The sequence below is a fragment of the Lepidochelys kempii genome, chromosome 4 (genome assembly GCF_965140285.1).
Source record: "Lepidochelys kempii isolate rLepKem1 chromosome 4, rLepKem1.hap1, whole genome shotgun sequence".
Classification (NCBI taxonomy): Eukaryota; Metazoa; Chordata; order Testudines; family Cheloniidae; genus Lepidochelys; species Lepidochelys kempii.
Window position 1 is genome coordinate 50,134,347 of NC_136383.1, and position 15,328 is coordinate 50,149,674.

The 15,328-nt window shown below is 38.1% G+C and overlaps 1 protein-coding gene and 1 long non-coding RNA gene across 10 annotated transcripts in view; both read right to left on the reverse strand.

Moving 5' to 3' along the window:
- ELF2 (E74 like ETS transcription factor 2) overlaps positions 1-15,328 on the reverse strand; it is a 63,505-nt gene that overhangs the window by 37,863 nt on the left and 10,314 nt on the right. For 6 of the 9 annotated variants that reach the window (XM_073341137.2, XM_073341139.2, XM_073341135.2 and 3 more), the window contains exons 2-4: positions 14,092-14,159; positions 13,577-13,793; positions 12,349-12,514 (exon numbers count right to left, since the gene is read on the reverse strand). In XM_073341137.2, the coding sequence (XP_073197238.1) occupies positions 12,349-12,514; positions 13,577-13,648 (238 nt within the window). In that variant the 5' untranslated portion in view covers positions 13,649-13,793; positions 14,092-14,159. The remainder of the gene's footprint in view (positions 1-12,348; positions 12,515-13,576; positions 13,794-14,091; positions 14,160-15,328) is intronic. The other 3 variants (XM_073341142.2, XM_073341143.2, XM_073341144.2) reach the window with 1 other exon arrangement.
- On the reverse strand, positions 6,590-8,015 carry LOC140910396 (uncharacterized). The gene is made up of 2 exons (XR_012158567.1): positions 7,562-8,015; positions 6,590-7,348 (listed from the first exon to the last, which is right to left on the reverse strand). It is a non-coding gene; the product is annotated as an uncharacterized LOC140910396 (long non-coding RNA).

Genomic DNA, 15,328 nt, shown 5'->3' on the forward strand with positions numbered 1-15,328 from the left:
GGGAGTGCCACTTCTTCTCCCTGACTCACCTCAGCAGGCTACCTGCCTGTCTGGTGGGGTGGGAGGGGGAGGGCACAACCAAAAATTATAACTCAAAAGGTGGGGGGCTCACCCCAAAAAGTTTGAAAAAAGTTCAAGGAGAGGGATAGCTAGGGGCTGCGTGCAGGCAAGAGGGTAGCTCAGGGTGCAGGAAGAGGGGGATGGCTGGGGCTGTGTGCCAGGAGACAACGGGGGGGAGGGGGCGGGAAAAGTGTGGAGCTGCCCCAGGACTGCCATGCTTTGTGCTGTAGTTTTTTTGGGGGGCGGGGGCAACAGTCCCTGTGCCCCCCAACTCTACACATGGGCTCAGGGCTTCTGCCCCATGGAGGGCACTGTGGCTTGGGGCTCCCGGATTCAGCCCCGCTGGGGATACCTAGGATTGGAGCTTCAGCACCACGGGAAGTGCTAGGGCTCAGGCTCTGGGTTTTGGCTGTGGGGGCCCATGGTCCCCCAGAAAGGGTTCATGGACCCCCTGTTAAGAACCGTTGATCAAGACAGTATGTTTTGCTCAAAGCAGCTTCTTTCATACATCTGCCAGCTACACAGGGCCCCATCATGTGTAGAGTAAATGTCCTCCTATGGCTTCCTTTAACATTTTTAGAAGGGGTCTCTATTCCTTCTATCAAGTTTTTTTTGTTTTTTAAATATAGCAGTCACATCAGCCAGAAAGCTCTAGAAAGTCATAAGACCGGCCCTACTGGGTCAGACCAAAGGTCCATCTAGCCCAGTATCCTGTCTTCCGACAATGCCCAGTGCCAGGTGCTCCAGGGAGAATGAACAGAACAGGTAATCATCAAGTGATACATCCCCTATTACTCATTCTTAGCTTCTGGCAAACAGAGGCTAGGGACACCATTCCTGCCCATCTTGGCAAATAGCCATTGATAGACCTATCCTCCATGAATTTATCTAGTTCTTCTTTGAACCCTGTTATGGTCTTGGCCTTCACAACATCCTCTGACAAGGAGTTCCACAGGTTGACTATGCTTTGTGTAAAAAAATACTTCCTTTTATTTGTTTTAAACCTGCTGCCTATTAATTTCATTTGGTGACCCCTAGTTCTTGTGTTATGAGAAGTAGTAAACAACACTTCCTTATCTACTTTCTCTACACCAGTCATGATTTTATAGACCTCAATCATATCTCCCCTTAGCTGTTTCTTTTCCAAGCTGAAAAGTCCCAGTTTTATTAATCTCACCTCAGCCGGAAGCAATTCCATACCCCTAATAATTTTTGTTGCACTTTTCTGAACCTTTTCAAAGTCCAGTATATCTTTTTTGAGAGGGGGGTGATCACACCTGCATAAGTATTCAAGATGTGGGCGTACCACAGATTTATATAGAGACAACATGATATTTTCTGTCCTTTTACAGAAAGTAAAAAAAAATAAAATAAAATCCAAACGCTAAAGTATTTAGGAGAGTTAGCCCATCAGAGTTTGCATACTGGCAGTGAGGGATCTAGATACTGAAGACCTTTTGTTCATCCATCGGATGACATGAGTCACACAAGGCAAACAGATTCTCTTCTGCACATAGATTATCTATGTATTAGGGGCATTTGAGGTGGACACATCCCCTTAGCAAGCAACCTGCAATACAGCCACATGGTCCTTCATAAAACACTTGTTGAGATGCAGGCCTCAACAGGGGAGGATTATATTGCATACTCTAGTGTCTCACTCACTCCACCAGGAAAGCCTACATGCCTTGTTTTTTCAATTTTCAGATATGTATTAGGGAGGAAAACAATCTAACCTGTTTACATGCTGCTGCTAAACTCAACTCTATGAACCTTTCTGAGCTGAAGAACAGGAAAATGGGCATGCCTACAGAAACTTCCATCTTCAATTAGTGACGTCCACATCTATAACCAACTCTTAAGAAATAATTATTTAGTAGCTAAGTCAATAATAGTTCACATTCCCAATGTGCTATAGGTATATTAATAGATTATTATTAATATTTTACTCTTAAGAACTTCAGAGTAGTAGAAAGCTGGGAAATCATCTCACCAAGATAATCTTTCTTCCAATAAGTAGAGACCTTGTGGTTTTTATATGCCTGTACAATCATCACTTATGCTGGGTCCAGAAACCTGTACAGCCCTCTTGATTAAGGGCCACTTTTATACAAGCAGCCCACCAAACATCAGATGACAGCTCTGAATGCCACCCTGAGCCTCTAGGTATGCTCTAGGAGCTAGCAGCCCAGCCCTGCCTTCTAGTAAAAGAAGTCCCTCTAGCTTTAAGCCTTTTTCTACTGAAGCTGAGCCATCACCTTCTCACCTGTGTGGAAGGAAAAGATCCAGGGCAGATGTGGGAAACAATACTCATGTAAATAGAGCAGTACAGAGCATATAGCAGAAGCAGCCCAATGATACACTTCATGTTTGATACGCTGTCCATACAAGTAAAATTCTAGTTATGCCAAAACTACAAGTTTGAAGAAATGTCTACTTTAAAGCTTGAACCCACAACAGACCGCTCCTGGAAGGTGGATTTACAGCAAGTTACGTGGCAAGTAGTGCTTACACAACGAGAATACAATTATCCTGTGTCTGAATACTGTCATCCATAAACAGGAAAAGTAGCTCTTCAGATAGAAGAGTACTGTGAAGATGCACTGCCTAAATTATAGCCCCATCTATTATCATGCAATGTAGTAAGACTTTGTAGGGGCACAAGCAGGTATGGACTAAAACTTTCACATGATAAAGCCCTGTGATTTCAGCTCAGCCTGGCTGCTTACCAAAACTCTCTCTCCACTACTTGTCCAGTTAGCATTTAGAACACTAATGTATTCATGTAGTTAGATCTAGGGGAAAACAGGGTTCACAGACTGCATTTAAGCACCAGTTCAGCTATCTTACATAAGAATGGCCATACTGGGTCAGACCCAAAGTCCATCTACCCCAGTATCCTGTCTTCCAACCGCAGCCAATGCCAGGTGCTTCAGAGGGAATTAGCAGAACAGATAATCAAGTGATCTATCCCATCGCCTATTCCCAGCTTCTGGCAAACAGAGGCTAGGGACACCATCCCTGCCCATCCTGGCTAATAGCCATTGATGGACCTATCCTCAATTAATTTATCTAGTTCTTTTTTGTACTCTGTTATAGTCTTGACCATTACAACATCTGGCAAAGAGTTCCACAGGTTGACTGTACGTTGTGTGAAGAAATACTTCCTTTTGCTTGTTTTAAACAAGCAGCCTATTAATTTAATTTGATTCTTGCTTTCCAAGAACTAGCTCCTTAAAGGAAATGGATCACTGTCCCTTGTAACTCCATAAAATAAGATTTCCTTGTAATAACTAAAACAAGAATAGGCTGTTATACCCTATCCATTACTGTAATATCTGAATAGGTACTCTGCTTCCTATAGTTATGTAAACCTTTACTGTGATCCTGCAGCTTGCTATTAATCATGGCCTTAAAATGCAACTCAACTCTGAAATATGATTATTTAAAATGTATTTTTATAGATCTACTGACTTTAGTGATTAAAGTAAACTGTTTAACTATTTAAGTCCATTTAGTACTGCAGAGCCCACCAAGCTTTGATAGTGAACTGGATTTTATTCTGACTCATGCATCAATTGTTAAATAAGTTCCAAATAAAGAAAAAACGCTGCTGTGTGTTCACCTATGAAATACTGTGGGACTCAAGGGATAGGATGCAACTTGGACAGACAGTATGAAATTGGATAGGTATAGTAAAAATTTGGCTTGCAGAATTTTATTTTATTTTTTTTTAAATACACACAGGTAGCAGCACTGCCTGAACCAGAAAGAACATAACTTGACTTTTCAGATCCCAAGTGGAGTCTTCAGTATTTAAACAACAAGCTTATGCCCCAAACTTTGACTGCCCCACAATGCTATTTTTGCAGTTCTATGCTGGAGAAAGACTATTTGAACAGGAAGACGCTGCTCAGCAAGAGGAACTATTAACAGAGAGCTCTAAGGCAGACATGTTATGTTCTATTCCAAAAGCTTCCTTAGAGTATCCTTGTAGGCTTTAGATTCCAAAAGTTGACTGTTTAACAATGGTGAAGTACCACAAGGACAACTGTCGGGGCTGCTTCTTCCTGACATAGAAACAAGATCTAAAAGTTACATTCGTTATGTTGCTCCCTTTCACTCCCATTTTAATTTACAACATGATTTGAGTAGTCCTATCACAAACAGACATTTGAATGCAGGAGTTTCAGGCTTTTCCATTTCTTCTATAGCAGTTTGAATTCAATTTGGGAGTTGAGGGGATATCTTCCAAGTTAGAATTATCTGAATTTAAGGTCTAGCATTTCAAAACCTATACAGACCTGGTAGAAAAGACTACAAGAAATCATATTCTCAGCCATAGAATGGCACACAGTTTAATTTTCCATCCCTGAATACTTCTGAAATTAGCTTTTCAAGTCATTGCGGACACATGTTGCCAGGTCAAAAGACAAACCCCGGACCTGTAAAAGGGATAAAAAGAACCCTTACAGGACTGCTCCTATAAGTGCACTTCAAAGAGATGAAAAGGTGCAGATATAACTATGGCACCCAATGTCTTACTAGACTATTGCTTGTTATTTTCTCAAGGAAGGAAACACACCGGAGTTGCATGGCAGAAGATGGCATCAAAGATTTCAGTTTTAAGGGATGCCTGCTGTTTATGAACTGAGAAAAGAGAATTCACCAGTGCATCCATCACTCTTTGGTTAGTATAACTGAAGGTGTAGAATTAACAATTTAATCCCCATTTTCTTATTTGTAGATATAGAGATAGAATTTATGTTCTAAATAACTTGTGTATATACTAGGGTTGTTAAGCAATTAAAAAAATCAATTGCAATTAATCACGCTTTTAAACAATACTTACATATTTTTGGATGTTTTCTATATTTTCAAATATATTGATTTCAGTTACAACAGAATAAAAGTTGTACAGTGCTCACTTTATATTTATTTTTTATTACAAATATTTGCACTGTAAAAAAAACAAAATAGTATTTTTCAATTCACCTAATACAAGGACTGTAGTGCAATCTCTTTATCATGAAAGTTGAACTTACAAATGTAGAAATATGTACCAAAAAATAACTGCATTCAAAAATAAAACAATGTAAAACTTTAGAGCCTACAAGTCCACTCAGTCCTACTTCAGCCAAATCGCTCAGACAAACAAGTTTGCTTACAATTTGCAAGAGATAATGCTGCCTGCTTTTTATTTACGTCACCTGAAAGTGAGAACAGGTGTTCGCATGGCACTGTTGTAGTGGCATTGCAAGATATTTACGTGCCAGATGCGCTAAAGATTCATATGTCACTTCATGCTTCAATCACCATTCCAGAGGACATGCATCCATGCTGATGATGGGTTCTGCTTGATAACGATACAAAGCAGAGCAGACCAAAGCATGTTCATTTTCATCATCTAAGTCAGATGCCACCAATAGAAGGCTGAGTTTCTTTTTTGGTGGTTCATGTTCTGTAGTTTCCGCATCTGAGTATTGCTCTTTTAAGACTTCTGAAAGCATGCTCCACACCTCGTCCCTTTCAGATTTTGGACAGCACTTCAGATTCTGAAACCTTGGGTTGAGTGCTGTAGCTTTCTTTAGAAATCTGATATTGGAACCTTCTTTGTGTTTTGTCAAATCTGCAGTGAAAGTGTTCTTAAAACAAACATGTGTTGGGTCATCATCAGAGACTGCTATAACATGAAATATGTGGCAGAATGTGGGTAAAACAGAGCAGGAGACATACAATTCTCCCCCAATGAGTTCAGTCACAAATTTAATTAATGCATTATTTTTTTAACGAGCATCATCAACATAGAAGCATGTCCTCTGAAATGGTGGCCAAAGCATGAAGGGGCATATGCTAAACATTCGTATCTGGCACTTAAATACCTTGCAATGCTGGCTATAAAAGTGCCATGCAAACACCTGTTCTCACTTTCAGGTGACAGTGTAAATAAGAAGCAGGCAGCAGTATCTCCCGTAAATGTAAACAAACTTGTTTGTCTTAGCAATTGGCTGAACAAGAAGTAGGACTGAGTGGACTTGTAGGCTCTAAAGTTTTACATTTTGTTTTGTTCGAGTGCAAATTATGTAACAACAACAAAAATCTACATTTTTAAGTTGCACTTTCACAATAAAAAGATTGCACTACAGTACTTGTATGAGGTGAATTGAAAAATACTATTTCTCTTGTTTATCATTTTTACAGTGGAAATATTTGTAATAAAAAAATATAAAGTGACTACTGTACATTTTGTATTTGTGTTGTAAAAGAAATCAATAATTGAAAATGTAGAAAAACATCCAAAAATATTTAATAAATTTCAATTGGTATTCTATTGTTTAACAGTGCGATTAGTTACAATTAATTTTTTTGAGTTAATCACGTGAGTTAACTGTGATTAATCGACAGCCCTAGTATATACATATGATGTGCAGTTTGGGAAAATGGGAACTTAGGCCAGTGCTGCTGCAGCATTAAGTGTTCAAAACATATTTTTTTAAATTCAAGTTTCAAAAATTAGTTCTTAATCCCCTTTTACGTTAAAACATAATAAAAGTTTGATTTATTCATTAAAATAGATACACCATCTTTTAGCCAAAGTTTTTAGATAAATAGAAAAAGTTTTGTAAAGTACTACATTTTTGCTCCCTGATGAAAGGGTAGTAACTGATATTAACTTTGCTCGAAAGAGCTGAGTGCTTAAGCAATTTTGTAGAGCTAACAACTGGACAGCCTCATCAGCGCTTAGATCTTCCACAACAAGCAACACTCGGTTTATATTTTTTAAACTATTCTCAGTCAATTCCAGGAAACAGTATTTTCCTACTCTGTCTGAATTCTGTCAATGGGATACATCTCAACCACTAATTCTAAAGGGTTAAGGAAGCAAATGTTTCCTGAAAATGTAGGCCAGATGTCCACATTAGAGTCTTGCTAGTAACACAGCTTAATCAAATGTCTGGACAGAATGGAGGATAATGTACTGTTTTATCTTGTCTCCTCCTCTTCTTCCCCCTCCCCCAAAAAATCAATTCTAATCCAACTACAAGGTTTAAACCTAATTTAATGTTCAGTGCTAAGCATACAATGTATCAAAACTAATGCAGACATATCCAGACCACTGTAATACTGCTTGGAGACTCAGAGTCAGAAAGGTCAAAAGTAGCATTTTTAATTAAAATGGAAAAAGGTCTAGGAACACAAACAGGTAAAAACAATTAAAGACTTGAAGTGGATGTACAGAATTGGTTCCCACAGCAGTAGTAGTGTATGTAGTAATCTGAAATTTCATCTGTGAGAGAGAGAGAGAGAGAGAGAATTTGTTTTAAAATAAACAGTTTAATGTATTATATTGTATAAAGGGATGGGGAGTTCTAAGCTTTACTCCACTGTTTACTATTCCCCCCACACTTTTTAAGGATAACCATGAGCATCTATATGATAACTTTAAATAACTAATCTTCCTATCTAACTTAATTTCTAAATAAATTATAAACAAACATACCAGCATCGTTGTCTTTCTAGCTCAATATTTTTGATCACATGGTAATCTTGAAGCGGCTCCTTTGCAGATCCCAGTTTTTCAGGTAGATCTTCTACTTCCCATGGCAACAATATTTTTAAAATTAAAACATTCACTTTTTGCCACAAGGAGGATTTCTGATGGAATGCCAAAAGCAAAAAGGAGTTGTCATAGTTCACAATGAAGTCAAATGAAATCTCAACTTCTCTTTAAAAAAAAAGTTGGGTTTCCTCTTGATTGTGATCTGATTGTTCTGTAAAATCTCAAACCTGTACTCGCTTATTTTCGCACATTTAAAAACAAGAAACAAAAAACAAAAAAACTGCATGCATACAACTGATTAGTAAATTTTTGTCTTGAATTACCTGAAACACGATACATATTAAGTATCAATATATTCTTAAAAAGAAAAGGAGTACTTGTGGCACCTTAGAGACTAACCAATTTATCTGAGCATAAGTTTTCGTGAGCTACAGCTCACTTCATCTGTAGCTCACGAAAGCTTATGCTCAAATAAATTGGTTAGTCTCTAAGGTGCCACAAGTACGCCTTTTCTTTTTGCGAATACAGACTAACATTGCTGTTACTCTGAAACCTGTCAATATGTTCTTAGTTTACCTAGTCTTTGAAAAGGACTTTGAGAATAAACATTTTCTTTATTCATTAGAGCAATATTTTTCAAAATAGCTTATTTAGTTTACTGCACAGCAAAAGGTATTTTAAACACAACCTGACACGGTTTCTGAAGACTCAACATGCAGTAGCAAACAAATCAGTGCTGACAATATGTTCATGTTAGCATGATCAAACAAGGTTCAACAAAATAATAAAGCAACTTTCCTGAAGTATTCCCAGAGATTTTCTGTTGTTGTATTTTTGAAATAGCATTATTTTAGTGTTTTATCTTTACTTAGGACTGTCATAACAGTGTGGCATTTTACCAAGCATCCAGTATACCAAAAGAAATTTAGTGATGTTACATGAATATAAACCTACTTCAGCAATGCAAGAATGGTAAATTAAGTTTGGGTGTTCTACTGTTATTAAGTCTCAGACTTAGTAATAGCCATATAATTATCAACATTCAAAATATATGTACAATCAGCAAAGAGATTTAGGTAAACTTTATTTCAGAGAGTGTGGCTACATTTTCTTAAATGGAAACACCTTCTGCTCCTACTAAGGGTTAACTGCAAAGGTTTTGCTGAAGGGTATACAGTTTAACAGTAACCACCACTGCATTTTAACAAAACTTTAAGACAGCAATGTCTACACTGCAGCTGGGAGTGTGCCTACCAGCCAAGGGTGGAGAGACACGCTAGATCAGGGGTCGACAACCTGCGGCACGCGAGCCAATTTTTACTGGTACGCTGCTGCCAGCTGTGGTGCCAGCTGCCGGCTCCGCTCAGCCCATTGCTGGCCTGGGTGAACGGAACCCCAGGCCGGCAGCAGACTGAGTAAGGCCAGCGGCCAGGACCCCGGCTGGCAGGAGCCGGTGGACAGAACCCCAGACCATCAGCGGGCTGAGCCACTGCCGCTGGTCTCGGGTTCTGTCTGCCGGCCCTGCTCACCTCGCTGCTGGTCTGGGGTTCCAGCCACCTGGCCCCCTGCCAACCGGGGTCCAGGCCTCCGGCCCTGCTCAGCCCTCCTGCTGGCTTGGGGTACCGGCAGCCAGCCCAGCGCTCTGCAGACCTTATCAAAAATTACACTACAATTAGCTTAAAAACTTGAAAACTTAAAAACTTTGTATATTACAGTAATCGTTAAAAAAATGTATAATGTTAATAAATACATAGATTTGATGACACAAAAGTAGTTGTACTTATGTGCCTGTGCTTAATTTGTGTTTTTGATGATTTACCTTCAAAAAAAAAAAAAAAAAATCTTGCATGTCTCACACCCCCAGAAAGGGCATCTCGCACCACCCACAGGGGGTGCGTGCACCCGAGGTTAAGAACCACTGCACTAAACTGATAAGATCTGCATTTTAATTTAATTTTAAAAGAAGCTTCTTAAACATTTTAAAAACCTTGTTTACTTTACATACAACAATAGTTTAGTTATATAATGTATAGACTTATAGAGAGAGACCTTCTAAAAACGTTAAAATGTAGTACTGGCCCGCGAAACCTTAAATTAGAGTGAATAAATGAAGACTCGGCACACCACTTCTGAAAGGTTGCCAACCCCTGCGCTAGATCTATTTGAACCAGTGTGCTAAAAATAGCATACCTGGGTGGCTAAAGCACGTACTGCAATGTCTACGCTGCTGTTTTTAAGCGCAATAGCTCAAGCAGAGCTAGCTTGTGTCAATCTATCTGAACTGGGAGGCATGCTCTCAGTGGCAGCAAAGCCATACCCTGTGAGTCTAAAGAAATTGGATTGTAGGCTCCCAGGTTCCTCCACTAGAGTGGCATCACATCTATGGTAAATATAAGTTAAGTCAATCTAAGCCCTATGTTCTGGCTTTGGAAGCTTACATAAAGCACCCACTGACTTCAGTGGAAATGCCATGTGTGCATAAAATTTAACCCTCAGCTACTTTCTTATGGTGTTCCTGAGGGCTGAAATTTTTCTACTCTCAGTCAACTGGTGGATATTTCTGGAATGTTCAGAAAAATGTCATTTGAGCTGTTCTTAAATTTTTCAAGAGTATGAAATCCATGTCCCTTTTAAAAAAATGAAGATGCCTTTTTGGTTGTTGTTTTTTTTAATACCCTGATGATTTATGCTGGTCATGGATGGAATCCTCAATAAGAATTAGTATCTGATGTTTAAAGAAACTTGGTATGACCAAAATAAAACAAACAAACAAACCCAACCCGTACTGCTAGCATTAACTGACAGTTAAGTACTACGGATTTCCATTCTTATGCTTTGTTTAGTCGAGTCAGTACTTATTTGAATCACATTCTTCAAATTCATCAAAAGCACAGTCCTTGATGACTTTTTGCTAGAATAAGCCCACACCACAGGCTGTGATAGTACAACTGGCGCTGCACTGACAGACACGAGGGTCCACACAAGCAGATCTGATGCCTGTAGCCTCTGTCTTGTAACCATTCTTCACTACATGGTACACAAGGTATAAACTTCAAATTCTCTCTCAACGTTACAAGTCCATTGTGTAAACCTTACCCTTAACCAACCCATTATATTTGGTAAAAAGGAGATTGTCCCATATCACTGAAAACAAGGAATTTGTGTTTTAATTATATGCTTGTGAATAGATTAGTTTCGAAGTGGTTCAGAGCTTTTAGGATATTCTGTGCTATTTACATCCTGTGTTACCCTACAGAAGTCAATGAATTGCAGTGGGTTGGAATCTAGCCCACTGATTACATTAGGCACTCAGATACCACAGTGAGTACTACAGAAATACTTACAGACAAGCTGTATATAATATTCAGTAGTGCAGTTGTATAATGAAATGTGAACTTAATGCAATGTTTAATTTTAAAGCCTGTATGAATTTTAAATATTGATTTTCTATCCTCTAGTACCAACACCCACAGTTGACTAGTAAGATGACAAAACAAGTTCATTATACAGTGGATTCCAAAGCTGTACAAGTGATTTCTGTTAAACTTTACTCCTACAGCATTATGTTTAATTTTATCCAAAGAACTACTGTATATTTAATGGTCAACATATCACTGAGCAGTCTTCTTTGAGAAGTTTAAATAATTTCCACACATTAGTAAGAAATACATTTGAAACATTAAGTTATTTGAAGTCTGCTCCGGCTAAATTATTCTGTCAATTTATAATACCTGAAGTTTTATGTCTAGTGTGAAAAGTCAAACCACAATATTTGTACTCCTGGTTCAAGTACATCAGCATAACTTAATCACATGATCCTTGGGAAGCCAACATGTACTCTTTCTTCTACTCTTTAAATTAGTATTATAGACTAACTGCTGCTGTCGTCTAACAAGTGCTTTCCTTGTTATTTAATGTATTATGTTTATCATTTAGATGCCTGCTTTATCATTCAGTTTTGTACACAATACCGGTCACCAACTCCTGCAAGCAGCTATTTTCCACTCAAAGCCCCAAATCCTATCCCCTGCACAAAAACATTCCCAAGGTTACAGCTTACTGCATCTCACTAGTTACTCTTACAGGTTACCACCTTTGGTTTACCCTTCTTCCACTGCAGCAAGTTTCCCAGGCCCTGCACACCAGTATTCTGAAAGTAGTACCTACACTTACCTTAACATTGGATGTGTAATATGCCTAACAGAAAAGATTAAATGACAACAATACTTAACAGATTTTCTTTACATAACTTTGTTAAACTTGTATGTCTTGACTTAATTACATGAATTAAATGTTGAGGAAGCTAGTTAGTGTAAATATTAACATCAAGTTACAATCATTGGCCTATATGCATTTTAATGGGCTGATGCGCCCTTTGGAGCAGTTGCCTGAGGGAACTAAGGCCCAGATTCTCAAAAGGTATTTATGTATCTAACGCCTACAGATTTCACTGGAAGTTAGTGAGTAAATATCTTTGCACATCTGGGTATAAGTAACTCTGCTTTTACTGAACTACTTTAACATCAGGGTCCTAAGTTTATTCCCTCTTAAGTTAATGGAAAGACTTCTATTGACTTTAATGGGAACTGCATAGGACCCCAGGTCAGGATCTCTTCTTGTGGGTGAATATAAAGTCACATTCTTCTGGGAGTGCTCGCCCTGAACTCATGGGAGGAGAGGGAGAAGAAAAGTTCATTAAAAACATTTAAAAAAAAAAAAAAGTCTACCTGTTTCCACAGTTTCAGTCTCAATTTCTTGTTCCTCTGCTACATCTTGCATCAGGTAAGTTTCATCATCATAAACCAGGACTTGAGCGGCATAACCCTGCTCTAGTCTCGCACTAGGAACTGGTTCCACAATCACTGCTGGGTATTCAGAGACGGGCTTATTTTCCTATAGGGAGAGAAAAAGTCTTAAATATTGAACCACCAAATCTAAACTAATGCTTTCACCTTCTTTTCTATTGTTTTTTTTTTTATATATTTTGTGGAATACCAATACAAAATATTTGTAAAAAGTTATTTTTTGTGGAAGTTAAGGTAAAACTTTTAAAACAAAATTAAAAATAAAGGACCTATCGTAAAAGAAGAGATACTACCAAATCATAACTTGTTTTATATTTAAAGCCAGACGATAACAGCAGAGTTTTAAAATATTTCTATTGTGACAATAAATTTATTTTCCATGAGAATGTTGGCAGAGTGTGTTACGTTTTCCAGTAAAAAAATTCAGATATGAGAAGTAATTCTCTCTCTCCAATGAAATAATTTACATGAATCAGTTTTAGACACGATATTTCCTTTCTGGTAATGTACTTGTTACACCACAGGGTCTTTGGTCCCTATCTTGCAAACACATATTCGCATGCTTATCTTTATGCATCTGAGTGGTCACAATGAAGTCAACTGAACTACTCAGATGTTTAGAGGTAGGAACATATAGAAGTGTTACATACTTAAATCCTGAACCTGCGAACATACTTAATGAGCCAAATTCTTCTTAGTGGTGGGGCACAGGTATAACTGAGTGGAAAATCTGATTAATTATGAACACTATACACAAAGTTATTGCGAGCCATATGACAGTAACACACCTCATTGCTTAACAATACAAAATATGATGATTTAAAAAGTCTTTGGAGCTAGCTAATTTTAAAAGCTTCTGGTCTTCTCTCTTTATATTATACAAATATCAAATTGGAACCCAAAACCCTGTTTAAACTTTTAAAAATGCATTTTATATACAATTCTGCAGTTTAGCAGACAGTACAACTCTCCATTTCTTCTCTGTGATAAGAGAATATCTAATAAAGGATACTTTTAAAATTGACTAATATCCTGCACTCTTCAGCAACTACTAACCTATTTTACAAAGCAAGTTTACAGTAACCCTTGTTTTTTATATTCAGAGTGATATGAAGTTTGTAGGCAAATAAGTTCTATACAGATTTCTAACCTCCTGATTTTCTACTCCACTGTTGTCAAACTCCAGGCCAGAACCTCCACTGTCAACCACTGCTGATGTCATGGTGCATTCCTTGGAGGAGCTTTGAAAGTTGTTAGTGATCCCAAAGACAGTAATGCTGAAAACTTGAGGTACCAGAGGCTTAAATTCAGTATCCAAGTAGCATGTATCCAGAACACCAGGTTTTTCGTACTGCTAATCAGAGATGCTGAAAAACAAAACGATTTGAGAGAAAGGTATAAAAAAGGAAAATACAAGTTTTGTAAATTCTCAGTTTTGCATTGTTTAAATTTACATTCAGTGCCTTTAAATTGTTACTACTCTCTTCATCAAGAGGGCACCAGCGAGCACTCTACTTCAGACACAATGCACTGATCTTGATAGTTCAACACTCTGAACAAGTAGTCATTTACCATCACACACACAACAGTATTTCCATACCAGCTTTTAATGCTGAGGGAATAAAGTTTAGTTACCTGGAAATTGACAAATAGTTTTACATTTACCTTAACTATATGCCATCATGTGCCAGCAATGCCCCTCTGCCATGTACACTGGCCAAACCGGACAGTCTCTACGCAAAAGAATAAAATGGACACAAATCTGACATCAGGAATCATAACATTCAAAAACCAGTAGGAGAACACATCAACCTCTCTGGCCACTCAGTAAAAGACTTAAGGGTGGCAATTTCGTAACAGAAAAGTTTCAAAAACAGACTCCAACGAGAAACTGCTGAGCTTGAATTAATATGCAAACTAGATACAATTAACTTGGGTTTGAATAGAGACTGGAAGTGGCTGGGTCATTACACATATTGAATCTATTTCCCTATGTTAAGTATCCTCACACCTTCTTGTCAACTGTCTAAATGGGCCATCTTGATCATCACTACAAAAGTTTTTTTTCCTCCTGCTGATAATAGCTCATCTTAATTAGCCTCTAACAGTTTGTATGGCAACTTCCGCCTTCTCCGTATGTATACATATATCTTCTTACTATATGTTCCTTTCTATGCATCCGATGAAGTGGGCTGTAGCCCATGGAAGTTTATGCTCTAATAAATTCGTTAGTCTCTAAGGTGCCACAAGTACTCCTGTTCTTCTTAACTGTTCACTGTCACTGTCCTTAGCACAACGGAAACATTCTCTCCTTGAAAACCAGAGGTTCAATTCTTTTGGGGCTACTTGTATGCATCCAATCAAATATAGTTTTAAAAAGTTAATTTATGGGACAAGTAACTGTCAGAACAAATATTTAATAAGATTTTTCTATATTACTCTTTTTCTTTATTGTTTCCCAATACAATAGGGAAGGAAGGAAAGGAAGACGTAAGGTGAACTGATTTTGTAGAAAATGTTGTGATTTTGTTACATGATTTTGGGAAGGAAGCAAATATATCCTATTGCTCTGGAAAGTTTTAAGAGATGATTTATGACTTCAGTAAATACTGTGGTCCAAATCCTCTGGTTTGGCTAACCTATGCTGATCATAAGTCAAGATGAACAAAGTGGTTTGAAGACATTTTTACAGTCCCTGGATTCTGAGGCTGGTCCACTTCCCAGTGCAAGGTAGAATAGCATTCAGGCTACTTATTTTACCATGTGTCAGCTCCCAATAGCATTTACTAGCAATTCCTCCATGTCAGGGGCTACAAGGAGGAATGACTCTATTCCACCTGGGAATTCTCTTATGCAGCTGGAATCCTTCAGTGGATGGAGCCACTGGATTTAGTGTTGCCTT